This window comes from Coregonus lavaretus (genome assembly GCF_964263955.1).
Source record: "Coregonus lavaretus genome assembly, chromosome: 40".
Taxonomy (NCBI): Eukaryota; Metazoa; Chordata; class Actinopteri; order Salmoniformes; family Salmonidae; genus Coregonus; species Coregonus lavaretus.
This window is the reverse complement of record NC_140027.1, coordinates 501,207-523,235: the sequence shown is the minus strand read 5'-3', so window position 1 is coordinate 523,235 and position 22,029 is coordinate 501,207. Positions and strand designations below refer to the sequence as shown.

Below are 22,029 nucleotides of genomic sequence, written 5' to 3'. Positions count from 1 at the left end.
TTTAATACTTATTTATCAGCAACATATGTACAATATTTAAATAAACCGTTTATTGATGCAATGTTTTAATGAGTTTAAACACACAAAACGCCAAAAAGACGGTTCCCTGGGGGGGGGGGGGGGGGGGTGAAAACGTCTTCAAATGGCTCATTCATTCAGTCCCACTTCCTCGGTTAAACAAGAAAACGCAATAAGGTAATTATGTAAAACATAGCATCCCCATTCTCTTCAGTAAAGGCTACATCGTATACTGTAACATCTTGACATTGATGTGTAAAAAATACTGCATGGACTTGGAGGTTACTGAGAATGATTGAGGCTAGAGGTACTGAGTAACATCGTTCAGTACACAGACACTGGTTACATCCTAAATGGCATCCTACTTTATACAATTCTATATAATTAACTTTTCAGGTTTAGGCACTTCTTTAATAAATCTGTACAACAATTAATTCAGTAATCTGAAAGCAAATCCCAGTCTGCGTCCGAGATAGCATCATATTCCCTTTACAATGAACCACTTTTCACCAGGGCAATTACGGAATTTGAGGATCAAGCTGAGATGCCAAGAAGAACCCCATCAAGCGAGTCAAGACCTCTCTCAATCGTTGATTCTAGAACAAAGAATAGTGTTACCACCATAGACATATAATACTACAAAATTATGTTCTCATTTCATCCCTATTCTAGCAGAATCTTCCACTGACTAAAAACACCTGTGGGCCACACAATCCAATGATGGAAGGTTGACACACACAAGGATTTACAGCCACAAAAGTCATTATAAATCAATGACTAACATCATTGTAAGCTTTGGTGGCACCAGTACTTACTCTAGAGTCTGTAGTTTGTAGCGTGGGTCGTCCCTGATGGCAGAGAGAATTCTCAGTCCATCTTCTCCTGTGTCGTTTCCCATCAGGCCTAGCTCTGTGATGCTGGAGTGGCTGGACTTCAGGGCTAAGGCTAGGGAGGAGCAGCCCTCTGCTGTGATCCCACAGCATCTCAGACTGGAAAGAGAGGGAGGGGGGGGGGTGGAAAGAGAGAAAGGGCGAATGTGGGGGAGAGAGATGGGGATAGAGAGAAAGAGTGGAGAAGGTCACCAGAGAGGGAGAAAATATCTTCAATTTGTTTCGTTCAACAAGACTTTAAAAATGCTTTATAAATTGTACGAGTGATTTATAAGTTAACAAATGACCAAGTCATTTTGTGAATATGCTTATAATAATTCATTGTGTGAAGAGCCTGTGATGCAATATCATAGACCAAGCCATGTGCTTTATAACTCTCTAATGATGTTACTTACAACAGTCTCTCCAGTGTACAGCACCTGGAGGTCAGTTCCAAGTAGAGTGTCTTCACACCGCTGTCTCCCATGTCGTTTCCAGAGAGATCCAGCTCTTTCAGTTTGGTGAGGTTGGAGCCGAGAGCTTTAACCAGGTCCCCACAGCATTTCTCTGTCAGTTTACAGTCACTCAGCCTAGGTGTGGAGAGGTAATTACATTGAGAGAAAGTTGCCCCCCCACGCACACACACACACACTAAGTCTAACCGTTGCAGAACTCACCTGAGGGTCTCAAGTGAAAACAAGCAGAATAAGACATCGGCCCAGTCAACCGAGTCACCCAGATGGTTCCTGCTGATGTCCAGCTCTTTGAGGATAGAGTTGAAATGAAACCCTCTGGCTAGGGTGATGCCAGAGCTCGCCACACTGGCGAGACAAGACAGAGGTAAAGAAAAAGCAACACTCTTCAATCTTCAGCTCCAGACCTAGGTTCAAATACTATTTTTCAGAGACTTTAAACGTTCGCTTTAGACTGCCTGGAGAGCCAGAAGCCGGACAGGGTTTGCACTTTTGCGACTATTCAATTGGTTCCATTGTGCCAGGCAAGCTCAAGTTTGACAAGTATTTGAAATAATTTCAAATAGTATTTGAACCAACCAAAGTATGTCAGCTTACATGGAGTAGGGGCTAGGGGAGATAGGTCCTTACACTCTCAGTGGGGTAAGCTAGCTTACTTGAGTTTCTCCAGTTGACAGGCGGGCAGTCCGAAGGCGTTGCAGAGCATCTTGACCCCCTCGTCCTTCAGGTTGTTGTTGCTCAGGTTGATCTCCTTCAGACTGGGGATGTTCACCAGACACCCAAACATGTTCTCACAGCATTTCTCAGTGAGCTGACAACAGTACAACCTGGTGGTGGAGAAAACATGTATTCCACTTTAGAATCAGTGAGGTGGAATGTGTATGTGTGTGCTCTCTCAATACCCATTTAGTTAAAGCACTATGTATTAGTCCCAGCGGTACTCACTCCAGTTTGTATATCTGGGTTGACTTCAGTATGTCCATGAGCAGCTCCACCCCCCCGTCTCCCAGGTTGTTCATGCTGATGTCCAGCTCTCTCAGGTGTCTGGGGTTGTCTATCAGCAACACTGCTAGAGCGCGACTCAGCGCATGGTCCAGCTTGCAGTTTGAGAGCCTAACGAAGATTAAAATACTTGACGTGGCCTATGTGGTCCAGAGGTTAGTGCCACGGACCCCAGCACAGATGTACAGCCTAGGCTACCAGAGTCGGCATGAGTTCAAATCCGACCCATGCCATTCTGACTCGCAAACTCTCCTAACTCTCCTCTTCACTGTCCTAGCTCAATAAAACTACATTATACCCTTAAAATAATGTAAAATAGTTTAGAAGACAACTGTATGTCCTTTATGAGGAGAACTTCATTTGCATCAAACCACAGGATAAACCCGTAGGGGAACAATTAAATGATGTTACAAGTGGGGGAACACATGATCAGAACGGGCCATTGATTCAATACTCACTTCAGGATCTGCAGTTCGCACTTAACAACCTTTAGTCCATCAACGAGAAGAAACATCCCAGATTCTCCCGGGTCGTTGCCGCTCAGATCCAGCTCTCGCAGGTGCGAGGGGTTGGATTTGAGAGCTTTGGCCAGAGCGGCAAAGCCATCCTGTTTCACCCTGCAGCCGGACAGTTTCAATATCTCCAGTCGGCAGTGTGGCTTGGCCAGGCCGGCCGCCAGTAGCTGCACTCCTGAGTCCTTCAGCGTGTTGAAACTCAGGTCCAGATCTTTCAGATTGGACACCTTTGAGGTGAGCGCCGAAGCCAGACATTCACAGGATTTCTCAGTCAGGTTGTGATATGACAGCCTGGTGGGGAGGGTTTATGGAATCAAAAAGAACATTAGAATTCATACTATTAGCCACTTGAACCACCAAAATTGTAAGACGAGCCCAACAAACTTGAATTACATCATTTTGATGACAATTATCTTGTGCGTTATGGACATTTCATATCGATATACATTGCCCTCCACTAATATTGGCAAGCTTGGTAAATATGAGCAAAACGGGCTGTGAAAAAATGTTATTTGCTGTTTATCCTCTTGGTCTTTCATTCAAAATATTCACAAAAATCGAACCTTTAATTGAATTAAAATTATTGAAAAAAATAGGAAGGCGAGTTAGGGAATCAAAAAGAACATAGCCATAATTTCAGACACTAAACTAACAGAACTGTGTAATGATCATAAGACGTGTCCAACAAACCTGAATTACATCACTGTGATGACAATTATCTTGTGTGTTGCAGATATTTCATATTGATATATACAGTGAGTGCCAAAAGTATTGAGACAGTGACACATCTGTTTGTTTTGGCACTGGCACATTTGTTTGTTTGTATCAGAACCAGAGCCAAAACAATGACTATGCAGACTGTCGGCTTTACTTTTAGGGTATTTTCATCCATATCGGGTGAATCGTTTAGAAATTACAGCACTTTTTGTACATAGTCCCCCCATTTTAGGGGACCAAAAGTAAAAAGTTAAGCATTTGGTCCCATATTCATAGCACGCCATGACTACATCAAGCTTGTGACTCTACAAATTGAAATGAATGGTAAATAATGCTGTGTGTCATTTTGGATGCATGTTTATTTTTTATAGGGGGTTGATCAGCTTTAATATTGCAGATAGATTGTAACTTCCATCAATGTAATTGTCTGCATCACTTCCAATCCCCCATATGTTTTTTTCCCCCCTCGCAAATAAATAAATAAATATATATATATATATATATATATATATATATATATATATATATATATATATATATATACACACACACACACACACACACACACACACACACACAGTGAGGAAAAAAAGTATTTGATCCCCTGCTGATTTTGTACGTTTGCCCACTGACAAAGACATGATCAGTCTATAATTTTAATGGTAGGTTTATTTGAACAGTGAGAGACAGAATAACAACAACAAAATCCAGAAAAACGCATGTCAAAAATGTTATAAATTGATTTGCATTTTAATGAGGGAAATAAGTATTTGACCCCTCTGCAAAACATGACTTAGTACTTGGTGGCAAAACCCTTGTTGGCAATCACAGAGGTCAGACGTTTCTTGTATTTGGCCACCAGGTTTGCACACATCTCAGGAGGGATTTTGTTCCTCTCCTCTTTGCAGATCTTCTCCAAGTCATTAAGGTTTCGAGGCTGACATTTGGCAACTCAAACCTTCAGCTCCCTCCACAGATTTTCTATGGGATTAAGTTCTGGCTAGGCCACTCCAGGACCTTATGTGCTTCTTCTTGAGCCACTCCTTTGTTACCTTGGCCGTGTGTTTTGGGTCATTGTCATGCTGGAATACCCATCCACGACCCATTTTCAATGCCCTGGCTGAGGGAAGGAGGTTCTCACCCAAGATTTGACGGTACATGGCCCCGTCCATCGTCCCTTTGATGGGATGAAGTTGTCCTGTCCCCTTAGCAGAAAAACACCCCCAAAGCATAATGTTTCCACCTCCATGTTTGACGGTGGGGATGGTGTTCTTGGGGTCATAGGCAGCATTCCTCCTCCTCCAAACACGGCGAGTTGAGTTGATGCCAAAGAGCTCCATTTTGGTCTCATCTGACCACAACACTTTCACCCAGTTCTCCTCTGAATCATTCAGATGTTCATTGGCAAACTTCAGACGGCCCTGTATATGTGCTTTCTTGTTCAGGGGGACCTTGCGGGTGCTGCAGGACTTCAGTCCTTCACGGCGTAGTGTGTTACCAATTGTTTTCTTGGTGACTATGGTCCCAGCTGTCTTGAGATCATTGACAAGATCCTCCCGTGTAGTTCTGGGCTGATTCCTCACCATTCTCATGATCATTGCAACTCCACGAGCTGAGATCTTGCATGGAGCCCCAGGCCAAGGGAGATTGACAGTTCTTTTGTGTTTCTTCCATTTGCGAATAATCACACCAACTGTTGTCACCTTCTCACCAAGCTGCTTGGCGATGGTCTTGTAGCACTTTCCAACCTTGTGTAGGTCTACAATCTTGTCCCTGACATCCTTGGAGAGCTCTTTGGTCTTGGCCATGGTGGAGAGTTTGGAATCTGATTGATTGATTACTTCTGTGGACAGGTGTCTTTTATTCAGGTAACAAACTGAGATTAGGAGCACTCCCTTTAAGAGTGTGCTCCTAATCTCAGCTCGTTACTTGTATAAAAGACACCTGGGAGCCAGAAATCTTTCTGATTGAGAGGGGGTCAAATACTTATTTCCCTCATTAATATGCAAATCAATGTATAACATTTTTGGCACACGTTTTTCTGGATTTATTTGTTGTTATTCTGTCTCTCACTGTTCAAATAAACCTACCATTAAAATTATAAACTGATCATTTCTTTTTCAGTGGGCAAACGTACAAAATCAGCAGGGGATCAAATACTTTTCTCCCTCACTGTATATCCTTAAAAAATATATATATTCCCCTTTATTACTTTCCAACCCCACCACCCCTTCCCTAATTAGAGTAAACTAGTGAACAACAATGCTTAGGCCTCTACTTCCAGCTTATACATACTATATACATTTTATGGACACCGTCAATTGTACAATAATTATATTTTGTTTGTTTTTACTCATGAACTTCGTCTACCCTCAACTTCTCCGATCATTTTCATGATGTCCATCTGGTTTATGCCATATCTTTCAAACTCTGCTCTTTCACAAAAGCTCTCAACCTATAACCTCTATACTTAATATGGACACAGTATGCTTTACATTAGTTATCTTGTTGTTATTAGTTGTTGTTAGTTGTTATTAGTCCCATCCTTCAACTCCATTCAACAAGACCCATCTATCACTTAACACCATCCATATTGGATTTCTATTTGCCATATATTTTTCAACTGTACTGTGATGTTTTACAAAAGTTCTGATTTTTTTCTACAGATTGTAAATGGAAAATAAACATTTTTGCTAAAAGTATTATTATATTATTGATTGATTGACTATGACTTTTCAGATCACCCAGTAGTGCTATCTGCAGGGTTAGCTCCAGGTAAATATTGCAATTCTTTAGCCATTCCAAAATCAAGCTACAAATGGACAGTACCAAAACAAATGATCTAATGATTCTGTCTCTTCGCAGCAAAATCTGCAGAGCTGGGAAGATTGTATCCCCAATATAAATAATATTCTATTGGTAGCAAGAACTTTATATAATAATTTAAATTGAAAAAAATCAAAGTTTTGAATCAGGCGTTGTTTTGTGCATCAGTTCCTAAACACTATGCCATGGAATCGGTACGTCAAAAATCTCTTCCCAACTATTTTGCAATCTATATGGGACTGCTGTCAATCCTTTGGTCCTTAAATGAAACTGGTATACTTTTTATTTATCACAATTTTCTTTAACCAATTATGTTCTTTAATGCAGGGCCAACACACAAGTTCCTTACTTTTTCCTCCTTCCACTTTCCTCTTCCATTTTTGCGGTAATGCTGCAATTATTTGGTTGTAATTTTGGGTAGAGCAGACATTTCCATATGTTTTTGTTAGCTGCATGTGCGACATAACTCTACCACTCCTACCTATGATATCATTTACGAAGATTATACCTTTTTTTATGGTTTTTTATCAATTAGTATATTTGAGTTTAACCACAATATTTGTTGCATTATATGTTCTGTCATTTCTGGAGGATTACATTGAAATTGCAACCAACCTTCTATGGCTTGTTTTAGAAATAGTGATATTTGGGAGATGATTTCCTTAACAAATAACTGAAAGTGAGAGGTTGTAATCTGAATAAAGGGAAAAAGGCCATTCTTGAACATTGGTTGAGACAATCTTACTAATTTTCTAGAGAACCATTTCGGATTTAAGTATAACTTTTGTATGACTGAAGCTTTTAGTGATAGGTCTAATGCTTTAACATTTAATCATTTCTGTCCTCCGAATTCATATTCATTATATAAATAGGCCCGTTTAATTTGATCTGTCTTGCCGTTCCAAATAAAATGGAATCTTTTTTTCTCATATCATTTTAAAAACTGTTCGCTAGGCGTAGGCAAGACCATAAGCAAATAGGTAAACTGGGATAATAGTAAAGAGTTAATCAGGGGGATTTTTCCAAAAATTGACAGGTATTTACCTTTCCATGGTAGCAAGATCTTATCTATTTTTGCTAACTTTTTATTAAAATGTATTGGAGTGAGATCTTTTATTTCATTTGGGATATGTATTCCGAGTATATCCACATCACCATCAGACCATTTTATTGGTAAACTATGTGGTAATGTAAAAATTGTGTTTTTTAGTGATCCAATACGTAATATAGTAAATTTATCATAGTTTGGTTGTAATCAAGAAAGGTTAGAAAATGTATCTAGATCCTCTGAGACTGTGGAGTGATTCAAGTTGCGGATTTAAAAGAAAACATGAATCATCAGCGTACAATGACACCTTTGTTTTTAAACCCTGGATTTCTAATCCCTTGATATTATTGTTGGATCTGATTTTAATAGCCATAATAAATAGATATGCCAATAGTGGACAACTTTGTTTCACTCCTCTTGACAGTTTTAAACTTTCTGAGAAATAGCCATTATTTACTATTTTACACCTAGGGTTACTATATATGGTTTTAACCCATTTTATAAGAGATTCTCCAAAATTGAAATACTCCAGGCATTTACATATAAACTCCAGTCGTACTTTATCAAATGCCTTTTTAAAGTCTGCTATGAATAGCAGGCCTGGTTTCCCAGATTTTTCATAGAGTTCTATTGTTTCCAGTACATGCCTTCTATTATCTCCAATGTATCGTCCATGTAAAAAACCTGTTTGATTAGAATGAATAATGTCTGACAATACCTTTTTAATTCTATGCGCTATACATTTTGCATCACAACACTGAAGTGTAAGGGGCCTCCAATTTTTTTAATGGACTGGATCCATATTTTCCACTTGTATCCTGTTTCAGTAATAATGAAATCAGACCTTCTTGAGTGTCTGATAATCTACCATTTACACAGGAGTGGTTAAAACATGCTAATAACGGTCCTCTGAGTATATCAAAAAAGGTTTGGTATGACTCGACTGGTATGCCATCCAACCCTGGACTTAAAGTCTTTAATTGCATCCAGAAGTTCCTCCTCTGTAATTTCACCTTCACAATAGTCTTTCTGTATGGCTGTTAATTTTACATTATCAATAGAAAAATAAATCTCTACAATTAGCTTCAGTTAGAGGAGATGGAGGCGACTGAAACAAAAACATATGCTTAAAGTACTTTGTTTCCTCCTTCAAAATATAATTTGGTGAAACAGTTTCAGTAAATTATTTTTGGTAGCATTTCTATGTTGAAGATTGTAAAATAATTTGGTGCATTTTTCCCCTTATTCCATCCAGTTTGCTTTATTTTTATAATATATTACACTTGCTCTTTCTTGAATAAGTTTCTCCATTTCTTTTTGTTTTTCCTCTAATTTATTCTGAGCCTCTATGTTACAGTTTTTATTGCTATCTATCTGTTCTGTTAGACCTTCTATATTCTTTGTTAGTATGGACTCTTGACCTAAATTGCTTTTGTTTTAGAGATGAGTACTGAATTGCATGGCCTCTAAAGGCACATTTAAAAGTGTCTCATACAATAAGGGGATTTGCGGTACCTATGTTATGTCGGAAAAAATCAGTTATAAATTCCTCTGTCCTAGTTAAAAACAAGTTATCATCCAATAGGCTTTGATTAAATTTCCAATATCCTCGCCAACATGGAAATTCAGTAAGTGTAATGTATATGCTAATTATATGATGGTCCGACCGCATTCTGTCCCCTATCAACACTTTTTAAACTTTTGGTGCCAACGAGAATGACATAAGAAAGAAGTCAAGACGACTAGCTTGATTGAGTCCGCCATGTATATCTCACTAGATCAGGATATTTATGCCTCCATATATCTACTAGTTCTAATGTATCCATGACATTCACGATTTCCTTAAGCGCATGAGGGTGATTGTTTGTAGTGTGATTTCCTTTACGGTCCATTGAGCTATTTAAAACGGTATTATAATCTCCCACCATAATAATAGAGTCTTGTATTGCTTGCAGGGTTGACAATTTATTATATACAGTGGGGAGAACAAGTATTTGATACACTGCCGATTTTGCAGGTTTTCCTACTTACAAAGCATGTAGAGGTCTGTAATTTTTATCATAGGTACACTTCAACTGTGAGAGACGGAATCTAAAACAAAAATCCAGAAAATCACATTGTATGATTTTTAAGTAAGGGGATACGAGCTCTGAGAGATCAGAAGCTCTCTCTTTCGCTGCAACCTCTCTGAGAGCGGATTTTCCGGGTCTCATTGAGAGAGCTGCTCAACGGCTGGTGATAAGGCTGCCCCCTCTTCCCTCCGCACCGGAGGTTGATATGATGGAGGGCGGTCCTTATTCCAGGCCAAGGAAGGTGGCAGAGCCAGTGGCTCCTGCCATGCCTTCTTTGGCTAGGTACGTTGAGGGCTCCTGGGAGGCACCTTTAGCGGCGCGTTCGCCAGTAAAAGCGTATCTCCCATTCACGAGAGTGGAAGGAAGGTTCCAGGGTCAGGGAATCCCCAGGTTAGAGAGCGCCATGGCGGCGTATCTCGTACCGGGTTCGAGCCCTTGGCCCTCTTCCAAGAAGGCCACGTTGCCATCCCAGAAGGACCGACTCACAGCGTCGCTGTTAGAGAAGTCCTTTGGGTTAGGAGCCCAAGCTGTAGCAGCAGCTAACAACATTGCCCTCTTGGCGGCCTCTCTGTCCCGTTTAACCACGGGCAAGACAGAGCTGGCACCGGAGGAGGTGGAGGAGGCGTCCAGAATTTCTGGCGCCATACTCCACCTGACACAGGCGTCCGCAGTCTGCGCGGGGAGGTCCATGGCCACTTCGGTGGTCGGGGAACGACACCTCTGGTTGTCCTTGACATCCATGAAAGAGGCAGACAGGACGTCTCTTTTGAACGCCCCCCTCTCTGACGACGGCCTCTTTGGGGTCGCAGTCAAAGAGGCGACGGAGCGTTTTTCCAAGCTGGAGGAGGAGAAGAAACAGCTGGCCAAGCACCTGCCATTGGCAGGACGACTCGGCCCCGCTCCATCCCAAAGGCCATCTACCTCCGCCCCTCCAAGTAGACCGGGGTCTACGGCGAGGCGGCGTAATCGGCGTCATCCGGCGGCCACGAGCAGCAAGGGAACGGGCCCCGCCCTTCCAGTAGCTACGGTAGCCCCACTACAGCCGGCGAGGGAGGTGACGAGGACGCCAACCTGGCCCCCCAAGGGAGGCAAGAGGAGGCGTACGTGACGGGACGCGGGGGAGTAGATGGAGGACGCATCGATGGTGTCGAACGTGCCCACTGTTCCCCCCCACCCTTCGATTGAAGGGATGGGTGTTGATGTAAATGCCTTTGTTGATGTATTTAATAAAGAGTTGGCTCCACCTGACTTTGTCAAAAAAGAGCCTATTTTCCATAATACGTCCGAGAGCGTTCAAATCTCACCCTCTCTTCCTTACCACTCTAAGAGCCGTTCAGCCCACCGAGGGTGCGTTGCTGAACAGGCACTTAGAGTAGGTATCCATAAGACCTCAAATCAGGTCGTCACGTCACACTTCACGTATAAGAAGTGCTTTACATAGCAGGCAGCAGTCCCTGTCAGATTCTGACATGAGGACGCAGCCGCTATTTGGGGATGGCGCACTAGCACAGACTAAGGTCTCCGCTAGTACGAGCCAGACCCATGCTGCGTTCACGGAGGGCCCGATTACCGCGGTCACCAAGGTGTCCAGAGTATCGGCGCCCCCAGGCATTGTAACACAGCAGCTATCTGGGGACGGCACATTATCGCAGACCAAGGTCTCGGTTAATGCGATTCAGACCCATGCTACGTTCACGGAGGGCCGGATTACTAGGGTTATGGGTATAACCAAAGTATTAGCTCCCCTGACAGAACGAGCTAGTACTCACCACACTGAGTGTGAATCAACCCACCAGGGGTGCAGAGTTGAACACACACAGAAGGTGAAAGTTAAGAAGGTATCAAGGCGCCGCCTTGTTTTACCTCATAGAGACCTCATACTACAGACTTCTAGGAGTACTGTAGTGAAGGGCTCTGATAGTGAATTGCAGTCACCTAAGATGACGCAATCGCTTGCTGGGGATGGTGCCCTGCCGCAGGCTGTGACCTCGGTCAGCGCAATTCAGACCCGCGATGCGTTCAAGGAGGGCAGGAATACGACGGTTACGAGTTTAACCGACGTCCCTGCTCCTCTTTCTCTCTCAGAACGCATTGATGGTTCCTCTCCCTTTCACGGGAGGCCCACCTTGGGCTGTTCCACCACTTCAATGTTGGGGAACAGTGGCGGTAAGGGCCATAGAGGAATACAGGTCCTTCCTACTGGATGCACCACAGCTTCGTGCTCAGCCGCTTTCTCTGCATTGCTGGCAGTGGCGAAGAAGCTGCACCCTCTCACGCTGGCTAGAACAGACGTTGCAGAAGGGTTATGCTCTCCAATTCCACCGGACACCACCCCCGTTCAGGGGAGTGGTGGAGACGGTGATGAAAACGCCAGACAAAGTGGCCGCTCTGATGACAGAGATTACGGAACTTTTGGCGAAGGAAGCGGTGACAGTAGTTCCCCGGGAGCAAAGGAACAAAGGGCTATATTCGCCTTAATTCCTAGTGCCCAAAAAGACGGGGGGAGTGAGGCCGATTTTGGACTTACGCATTCTCAACGAGAGCATAACCAAGCGGCCCTTCCAAATGCTAACGACAAAACGTCTGCTGGAATGTGTCCAGAGAGGGGACTTTTGTACGAGCATAGACCTAAAGGACGCGTACTTTCATGTGCCGGTTCAGCCGCGTCACAGGAAGTTTCTGCGGTTCGCCTTTCAAGGGGTGGCGTACGAATACACGAGGATGCCATTTGGGTACGCCCTGGCACCTCGCACATTTTCCAAGTGTGTGGAGGCGGCATTGGAACCGTTGCGTCGTCAGGGAATACGGCTACTAGCCTACCTGGACGATCTACTGGTTCTCGCCCCGTCAGCAGAGCTGGCGATCACTCACACAACACAGACAGTGATGCATCTCACAAGTCTGGGGTTTGCTGTGAATTGGAAAAAGGGCGCGCCCTGGCCCACTCATCAGATTGTCTACCTGGGGATACAGCTAGACACTGTGAGGATGAGGGCTCGAATTTCGGACCCCCGAAGGGTAGCCTTGTTGCTAGCCCTGAGGAAGTGTCGTCCGAATCACACGGTGACGGCGCTGTCGATCATGTCACTTTTGGGTCTCATGTCGTCAGCCCACTCTGTGGTTCCGCTGGGACTCCTGCATATGCGCAGGATGCAGCGATGGTTCGCCCAACTAAGACTAGACCCATTGCGTCAACGTCATCGGTTGGTGGTGGTTCCCCTCTCGCTCAGTGCAGATCTGAACTATTGGAGAAACGCGCGTTCTCACGCACGGAGTCCCGATAGGAAAGGTGTCCTCTCACATCCCAGTATTCACGGATGCGTCCCTGACGGGATGGGGAGGGACATGTCAGACCCAAGCAATAGGAGGTGTGTGGCCTCAATCAGGTCGTCATATCAACCTCTTGGAGTTGGAAACGGTTCGACTGGTTCTGACCCACTTCGCGTCTACCCTTCGGGGTCGCGATGTGCTGGTCTGGTCAGACAACCGGACCACAGTAGCTCACATAAATCGCCAGGGAGGAGTCAGGTCTCCTGCTCTCCATCGGGCGGCAGAGGGATTGTGGCTGTGGGCTCACGAGCACCTTCGCTCATTGAGAGCAGCACACATTCCGGGCTACTTGAACGTAGGAGCAGACCTCATGTCAAGAGGGGGTCCTCGAGACGACGAGTGGTGTCTGCATCCGGACATTGTTCTCCAGATTTGGGAACAATTCGGGAGAGCCGAGGTGGACCTATTCGCGTCACGCGTGAACGCGCAATGTCCTCTGTGGTTCTCTCTGAGGGAAGAGGACGAACCGCCACTGGGAAGGGACGCCTTTGCGCACCAACCGTGGCCGAGAGTTCTCCTGTATGCATTCCCTCCGCTGTCCTGCATTCTCCCACTGCTAGCCAGGGTGAGGTCAGGGGAGCTGTCAGTGATACTGATAGCGCCCGATCACCCGGGGGCTCCTTGGTTTGCGGAGATGAGTCAGATGTTGATTGCGCCACCTTGGCCAATTCCACATCGACGGGACGCGTTGTCACAGGCGGCTGGCACGATATGGAAATTGCCCATAATCGGCCAAGCACTGAAGGCCTGGCTGCTGAGAGGGACAGGCTAGAGCGCCGTGGGTTATCTGATGCAGTGATCAGGACCATACAGGGTTCACGTGCCAGTTCCACTTCTAAGATGTATGCCAGGAGATGGAACGTGTTTTCACGATGGTGTGTCACACAAGGTGTAGACCCCATGAGCTGTCAGGTGGAGATTATTCTCTCTTTTCTACAGCTCATGTTTGATAAGCAAAAATCGCCTGCCACTATTAGGGTGTTTGCAGCAGCGATTTCAGCTTGTCATGAGGGGTTTGGCAGAGACAATGTCTTTAGCCACCCTCTAGTGAAACGCTTCCTATTAGGAACGCGGCGACTTAGGCCAACACCTAGAGTCACGCTTCCTTAGTGGGATTTGGCTTTGGTACTCGCTATGTAAGTCGCCGTTCGAGCCATTGAATCAAATACCCCTCAAGATGCTGTCTATGAAGACAGCACTGTTGCTCGCTTTGACTACAGCTAAGCGGGTCAGTGATTTGTGTGCTCTTTCGACGAGACCTGACTGCCTGGCCATCAATGGTGATCTGAGCAGAGCAGTGTTACGTCCTAACCCGGCATTTGTGCCGAAGGTTATTAAGAGTTCATATAGGTCACAGACCGTGGAGCTGTGGGCTTTTTCTCCTCCTCCTCATAGAGAGAGGAGTGAGGAAAAGCTCCATCGCCTGTGCCCGGTACGCGCTTTGGCGTGTTACGTCGAGCGCACAGCAGCGATTAGGTCATCGCCTCAGTTGTATGTGTGTCACGGTGCGGCTGCACTAGGTAGACCACTTTCAAAACAGCGGTTGTCTCACTGGCTTTGTGAAGGCATTGAGACAGCTTATGAGGCAGCGGGGCGGCAATTGCCTCAGGGTATCAGAGCTCACTCCACTCGTGGAGTAGCGGCTTCTACTGCCCTTTTCAGAGGAACAGGGGTAGAGGATATCTGTAGAGCAGCATCATGGTCGACGCCGTCTCCATTTATCAGTTTCTATCTCTTAGATATGTGTTCTAACTCTCTGGCTCGATCTGTACTCAGCGTGGCTGAAGGGAGATCTTGAGCAAGAAAGAGAAGAGAAGCAGGACTGTGGACACAGGTTTCCATCAGGTCCGCTTTGGTTAGGAAGACGTGTTTTTGACAGATGTGTTTTCTAACTCTTTGGCTCGGTCTGTACTCAGCATAGCTGAAGGGAGATTTTGAGCTAGGAAGAGAGAAAAAAAGCAGGACTATGGACAAGGTTTCCATCAGGTCCGCTTTGGATAAGAAAACATATTTTGTGGCATGACTCCTGACTGACAGGTTCAGTACAGTAGAGGCATGCGTTGATTGACAGAATGTGAGGTCATCTATCTGCTTGTTCAGTTTAGTATGACTCATGTTTTGTTCCTGCCCACTAATCTTTGGGATTCCATTGAGTGAGTGAGGCGGTCTACCGCGTTCACAATGTAGAGTGACACTTTGTGTCATTCCATTAGTGGTCGGTAGTGTTTTCACAGGATATTGAGGCACATCTATCTGCTAGTACAGAGTAGTATGGCTTCTATTCTGGTGATCTGCCCACTAGTCATTGGCGTTGCCATTGGACTAGGTGGGGCGGGTCTTTAACCGATGACGCGGTATATTGTGACGCCCGTATGGGTTTTTAGTTGCAGTACTGCGGGACTTGGTCGCAGCCATTGCTAGGCCTGACCTTTTCGTTTCGATGGGAAGTGTTGGGCTCGGCAGGGGGTACATTTTGGAGCGCTACGCTCCGCCTTAAACCAATAGGAGCAGAGCTCCCCTATGGGGCGGAGCTCCACGATATAGAACGATTAGTTACCGGAGTGTAACTCCAGTTCTATGAGTGGAGCGGAGCCCCATAGGACTTAAGGCCCTGCCGACCCTCTCTAGTCTCGCTGAAGAAAAATATCTCGGGAGGCTGATTGAGGGGAGGTATCCCCTCTTATAGGGACACCTGTACTCCTATTGGCTGCAGGTGTGTGCATAATTTTGTCTCAGGCTGATGCTGCATTAGGGCAGAGGGTAAACCAATAGGAGCAGAGCTCCCCTATGGGGCTCCGCTCCACTCATAGAACTGGAGTTACACTCCGGTAACTAATCGTTCTTCTTTTGTTATTATCTGCACTTTTATTGTAAATAAGAATAGAATATGTTTCTAAACAATAGTTTTGGTCCTATAAAATGGGGGGACTAGCCCATGTACAAAAAGTGCTGTAATTTCTACACGGTTCACCCGATATGGATGAAAATTGTATCATATCATATCATATCCAAAGTGCTGAATCACTGTCCAAAGTCACTGTCCCAATACTTTTGGAGCTCACTGTAATAGCTGGTATTGTTAAATGACCAAGTACTTACGTGGCACTCTGGCAAGCTTTGATCACTGGCAGCATCCTCAGAAGTTCCTTGTCTCCTCTCTTCTTTACTTCCAACCCAAGCATGTCTATCGGCCCAGACGCCAATGCCATTAAAATAGCGACCAGGTCAGACCAATGTGCACGTGAGTATTTGGCATCTGGGGGGATTCCCGTCTTGAGAAAGCGCACGCCATCAGTTTCTAGAGAGCTGTCACCCAGTTCCATCAGGCAGTTCAGCAGGTTGACTGTCCTCGGTGAAGCGGGATTCTCCATGACCATCTTCTGGATATATTCTACCATTTCCGTCAGTGTCTTCAACGAGTTGTAGCCGGCCTCTGCGATTGACTGGATGAAGCTCTGCGAGATGCCGAGGAGGAAACGGAGGAAGAGGTCCAGCTTTCCGTTTTTGCTCTGCAAGGCCATGTCCACTGCATTCCTCAGGTTTTCATCTTGGCTGTTGCAGGATTGAAGAAACCACATTGCAGCAAAGAAGTCCTGAATGGTAGTATGCCCAAAGTAGTAGATCTTCTTTTGATTGTGCCCAATATCCTCCCTGAAGATTTGTATGCTTCCTTTTGCAAACTCGGACCCCTCTTGAGAGTCAATGTCGCACTCTCGTAGGTCTTCCCTGTAGAAAACTGTATTGCCTTTCACCAACTGCTTAAAGGCTAGTTCCCCAAATTTAATAGCCATCTTCTGTGTATTATGGTCTCGTGTTTGAAACAGGGCGAGTAGTTCAGTGTACATTGGAGTCAGAGCTCCAGGGTCACATTCTTTATTGGATAGCCATGTCTGTCTCCCAAGGAGTGACGCACAAATCGAACAGATAATAGGTATCTGGCACAAGACGTAGAGGCTTTTTGAGTACTTCAAGTAGTCGATAATTGCATTGGCCTGGTCCTTGTCATTGATTGCTCTCCTGAAGAACTCCTCTTTCTGGGAGTCTGTGAAGCCTTCGATTTCTGTCACTTCGTTGATGTACTGAAGAGGGATGCGACTGACTGCTTCAGGTCTGGAGGTAATCCATACGTGAGCGGCAGAGGGAAGAAGATTACCATTAATGAGGTTTGTCAGCAGTGCCGGCACGGAGGAAGCCTCTGTGACATCGGTCACCATCAGGCTGTTCTTGAAGTCGAGAGGTCGTCGGAATTCATCCAGCCCATCAAGAAAGAACCCAACTCTTATGTTCTCCAAGTTGGATATTCCAGGTTCTTTCAATTCTGGGAAAAACTTGTGAAGAAGTTCAATCAGACTCAGTCTCTCCTCCAGCAAATTCAGCTCCCGGAAAGGAAGAGGAAATATGAGAGGACATTCCTGGTTTCCTTTTCCCTCTGCCCAGTTAAGAATAATCATCCGCACCTGGCTAGTTTTGCCAATACCAGAGACGCCCTTTGTCAGCGCTATTCTGACTCGCTCTTTGCCTAGTTCAGAATCAAAGTATAAGCCTAGGGGTGACCATGTCCCTTGGTGTCTCTTCCTGTAGCCTGGCTCAATTTGAATGTACTCATGTTGGTTCACCTCTCCACTTTCACCGGGTGGATACTGGAGATCACAATGTATATAAAATGGATGCTCAGTTTCCCCCCCTGGCGGACTTTGATACTTTTTCTTCAGGATGGCTTTGAGTTTGTTGCTGAGTTTTACCACATTGGAGGCAGAGACTTTCCTGTTAAATTGTAAAAATAAATAAAAAAGAATGTAGTTTCTATATAGAGCAGACATACCTGTGAAGGGTTTTAACCATATAGTTTGTTAACTATATACAGTGGGGGAAATAAGTATTTAGTCAGCCACCAATTGTGCAAGTTCTCCCACTTAAAAAGATGAGAGAGGCCTGTAATTTTCATCATAGGTACACGTCAACTATGACAGACAAAATCAGGAAAAAAAATCCAGAAAATTCCATTGTAGGATTTTTAATGAATTTATTTGCAAATTATGGTGGAAAATAAGTATTTGGTCAATAACAAAAGTTGCTCAATACTTTGTTATATACCCTTTGTTGGCAATGACACAGATCAAACATTTTCTGTAAGTCTTCACAAGGTTTTCACACACTGTTGCTGGTATTTTGGCCTATTCTTCCATGCAGATCTCCTCTAGAGCAGTGATGTTTTGGAGCTGTCGCTGGGCAACACGGACTTTCAACTCCCTCCAAAGATTTTCTATGGGGTTGAGATCTGGAGACTGGCTAGGCCACTCCAGGACCTTGAAATGCTTCTTACGAAGCCACTCCTTCGTTGCCCGGGCGGTGTGTTTGGGATCATTGTCATGCTGAAAGACCCAGCCACGTTTCATCTTCAATGCCCTTGCTGATGGAAGGAGGTTTTCACTCAAAATCTCACAATACATGGCCCCATTCATTCTTTCCTTTACACGGATCAGTCGTCCTGGTCCATTTGCAGAAAAACAGCCCCAAAGCATGATGTTTCCACCCCCATGCTTCACAGTAGGTATGGTGTTCTTTGGATGAAACTCAGCAATTGTAAAGTGGTTATCCCACTGGCTATAGGGTGAATGCACCAATTTGTGAGTCACTCTGGCTAAGAGCGTCTGCTAAATGACGTTAATGTGCCCTTGAGCAAGGCACTTAACCCTAATTGCTCCTGTAAGTCGCTCTGGATAAGAGCGTCTGCTAAATGACTAAAATGTAAATGTAAAATGTTTGTCCTCCAAACACGACGAGTTGAGTTTTTACCAAAAAGTTATATTTTGGTTTCATCTGACCATTTGACATTCTTCCAATCCTCTTCTGGATCATCCAAATGCACTCTAGCAAACTTCAGACAGGCCTGGACATGTACTGGCTTAAGCAGGGGGACACGTCTGGCACTGCAGGATTTGAGTCCCTGGCGGCGTAGTGTGTTACTGATGGTAGGCTTTGTTACTTTGGTCCCAGCTCTCTGCATGTCATTCACTAGGTCCCCCCGTGTGGTTCTGGGATTTTTGCTCACCGTTCTTGTGATCATTTTGACCCCACGTGGTGAGATCTTGCGTGGAGCCCCAGATCAAGGGAGATTATCAGTGGTCTTGTATGTCTTCCATTTCCTAATAATTGCTCCCACAGTTGATTTCTTCAAACCAAGCTGCTTACCTATTGCAGATTCAGTCTTCCCAGCCTGGTGCAGGTCTACAATTTTGTTTCTGGTGTCCTTTGACAGCTCTTTGGTCTTGGCCATAGTGGAGTTTGGAGTGTGACTGTTTGAGGTTGTGGACAGGTGTATTTTATACTGATAACAAGTTCAAACAGGTGCCATTAATACAGGTAACGAGTGGAGGACAGAGGAGCCTCTTAAAGAAGAAGTTACAGGTCTGTGAGAGCCAGAAATCTTGCTTGTTTGTAGGTGACCAAATACTTATTTTCCACCATAATTTGCAAATAAATTCATGAAAAATCCTACAATGTGATTTTCTGGATTTTTTTTTCTCAATTTGTCTGTCATAGTTGACGTGTACCTATGATGAAAATGACAGGCCTCTCTCATATTTTTAAGTGGGAGAACTTGCACAATTGGTGGCTGACTAAATACTTTTTTTCCCCACTGTAGGTCTATACTTAACATGTATTTTGGTTGGTCCATTGTGATTTACAATTGTATATGCATTCCATGGGATGTAGGGAGGCAGAGACTCCCCTCCTCTACATCACTATAAATACTGTTGTGAACCTTTGAGTTGTGGACGAGTAAACTTCTTCCCGGCAGGTATTAAATATCCTAAATTACATTTACATTACATTTACATTTTAGTCATTTAGCAGACGCTCTTATCCAGAGCGACTTACATATTTTTATTTATTTTATACTGGCCCCCTGTGGGAATCGAACCCACAACCCTGGCGTTGCAAACACCATGCTCTATCAACTGAGCTACATCCCTGCCGGCCATTCCCTCCCCTACCCTGGACGACGCTGGGCCAATTGTGCGCCGCCCATGAGTCTCCCGGTCGCGGCCGGCTGCGACAGAGCCTGGATTCGAACCAGGATCTAGTGGCACAGTTTTGCACTGCGATGCAGTGCCTTAGACCACTGCGCCACTCAGGAGCTATTGAATTCAAGTCTGACGTTTTGTTCTCAACTATCTACATACCATCAATTCTTAGAACCTTACAGATGGTAGACAAAAAAACGAGTGCTTATATGAACATAAAATATGCCTAATGTGTATTCTAAATTACACATATTTTCCATACACATTTTGATCTTGTCCACTGTTCAAATTACTGTGGTGAATGTAATTGTCTTACCTTGGTTCAGTCAGATATTTTTCTCTCCCAGGTCGAAACATTTTCCTCGATTCAGGAGAGGTGGATTTCCTATGACCAACGTTTGTTTCCCTCAAAGGCGGAGGAAGTATCTGTGAAGAGGGCAGTAAGGCAGGTTACCGGAGGACCTATCCATTTATCCCCCCCCTTTTTTTTTTAAATATACGGTCGCTTAGGATCAGACCAAAAACAGACTGCAAACAAAAACAGAGAGCTCTAGCTAACGGTACACGAATGCAGTGTAATCCCTGGCCTTCAACACTAGCAATGGATTATGTGGGGGGGGAATCATCTGAAATTATTTGTACATGCAAAAATACATCCGACTGCATGTTCTAAACACTGAACTCGCTTCCGCGTCTTCTTTACATCCGTTCCTTGGTGCTGGGCTAGCCCACGTCTAGACATAAACGAACTAGTTAAAATACGGCATGCATTCATGACACTGCAACTTTATCAACTCTAATTTAATAGCAAACGCATAATGCAATTCCATAGTTACTTACTTGATTGATTGTCTCACGTTATTCTAGTCCATCACTGCGTCTCTTCTTTTTCAGTGGGGTTTATCGGTTGTTGGCATCCAACGTTGTGGTGCATTACCGCCACCTACCGCACTGGAGTGTGGGCCAGAGACATGGATAAACTAAATCCTACCTGCCAACCCAGTTTCTCTTAAAGAAGACAACGAATATGTGATACTATATCTAATGACGTTCTTCTCAATATACTCTTTAAACTAATTTCCTGTATCCTCTCCTCCCTCATACTTAATCTCATCATCTCTCTTTCCCTCTGATACTGCCCACCCTGTAGCAATACATGCTCCACAGTCTCTATTTCCTGACAATAATCACATTTTCCTGATGGATGCTTTCCTATCATGCTTAGTGTCTTATTCAACTGGCTGTGTCCTACCCTTAATCTTGTAAATATAGCCTCCTCCCTTCCTGCCGTCCTCCCCTCTCCGACTTTCATCTGTACTTGAAATAAATGCAATATTATTTATATTCCACTGCTCCTGCCATCTCTGCACCATCACTGTATATATATTTTTGCCTCTGCCTTGCTAATTGACACTTCAACATCAACATCCCCACTACTAAATGCTTGTTTAGCCTGTACATCTACTGCCTCGTTCCCCTCCACCCCCACATGGGCTTCAACCAGGATCTCAGCGATCACTGCCTTATTGCCTGCGTCCGTAACGGGTCCGCGGTCAAACGACCACCCCTCATCACTGTCAAACGCTCCCTAAGACACTTTAGCGAGCAGGCCTTCCTAATTGACCTGGCCCAGGTATCCTGGATGGATATAGATCTCATTCCGTCAGTAGAGGATGCCTGGTTGTTCTTTAAAAGTAATTTCCTCTCAATCTTAAATAAACATGCACCATTCAAAAAATACAGAACTAAGAACAGATATAGCCCCTGGTTCTCCTCAGACTTGACTGCCCTTGACCAGCACAAAAACATCCTGTGGCGTACTGCATTAGCATTAAATAGCCCCCGCAATATGCAACTTTTCAGGGAAGTCAGGAACCAATATACACAAGCAGTTAGGAAAGCAAAGGCTAGCTTTTTCAAACAGAAATTTGTATCCTGTAGCACTAACTCCAAAAAGTTTTGGGACACTGTAAAGTCCATGGAGAATAAGAGCACCTCCTCCCAGCTGCCCACTGCACTGAGGCTAGGAAACACTATCACCACCGATAAATCTACAATAATCGAGAATTTCAAGAAGCATTTTGCTACGGCTGGCCATGCTTTCCACCTGGATATCACTACCCTGGCCACC

The 22,029-nt window shown here is 44.6% G+C and overlaps 1 protein-coding gene across 3 annotated transcripts; it reads right to left on the bottom strand.

The window, feature by feature from the left end:
• Positions 1 to 30: 30 nt before the first annotated feature.
• LOC311113275 (NACHT, LRR and PYD domains-containing protein 12-like) lies at positions 31 to 20,819 on the bottom strand (the record flags this gene model as incomplete). Of its 3 annotated transcripts, XM_084156486.1 has the most annotated exons (10): positions 20,739 to 20,819; positions 20,215 to 20,324; positions 15,970 to 17,634; positions 2,821 to 3,168; positions 2,306 to 2,473; positions 2,017 to 2,187; positions 1,565 to 1,708; positions 1,304 to 1,477; positions 834 to 1,007; positions 31 to 614 (listed from the first exon to the last, which is right to left on the bottom strand). In XM_084156486.1, exons 2-10 carry the CDS (start codon positions 20,253 to 20,255, stop codon positions 602 to 604), a joined length of 2,898 nt encoding a protein of 965 aa, XP_084012612.1. In that variant the 5' UTR covers positions 20,256 to 20,324; positions 20,739 to 20,819. The 3 variants fall into 3 exon arrangements, with proteins under 3 accessions (XP_084012612.1, XP_084012610.1, XP_084012611.1); XM_084156484.1 differs by lacking the exon at positions 20,739 to 20,819 and having other exon boundaries at positions 20,215 to 20,327; XM_084156485.1 differs by lacking the exons at positions 31 to 614; positions 20,739 to 20,819 and having other exon boundaries at positions 830 to 1,007; positions 20,215 to 20,327.
• Positions 20,820 to 22,029: the final 1,210 nt, after the last annotated feature.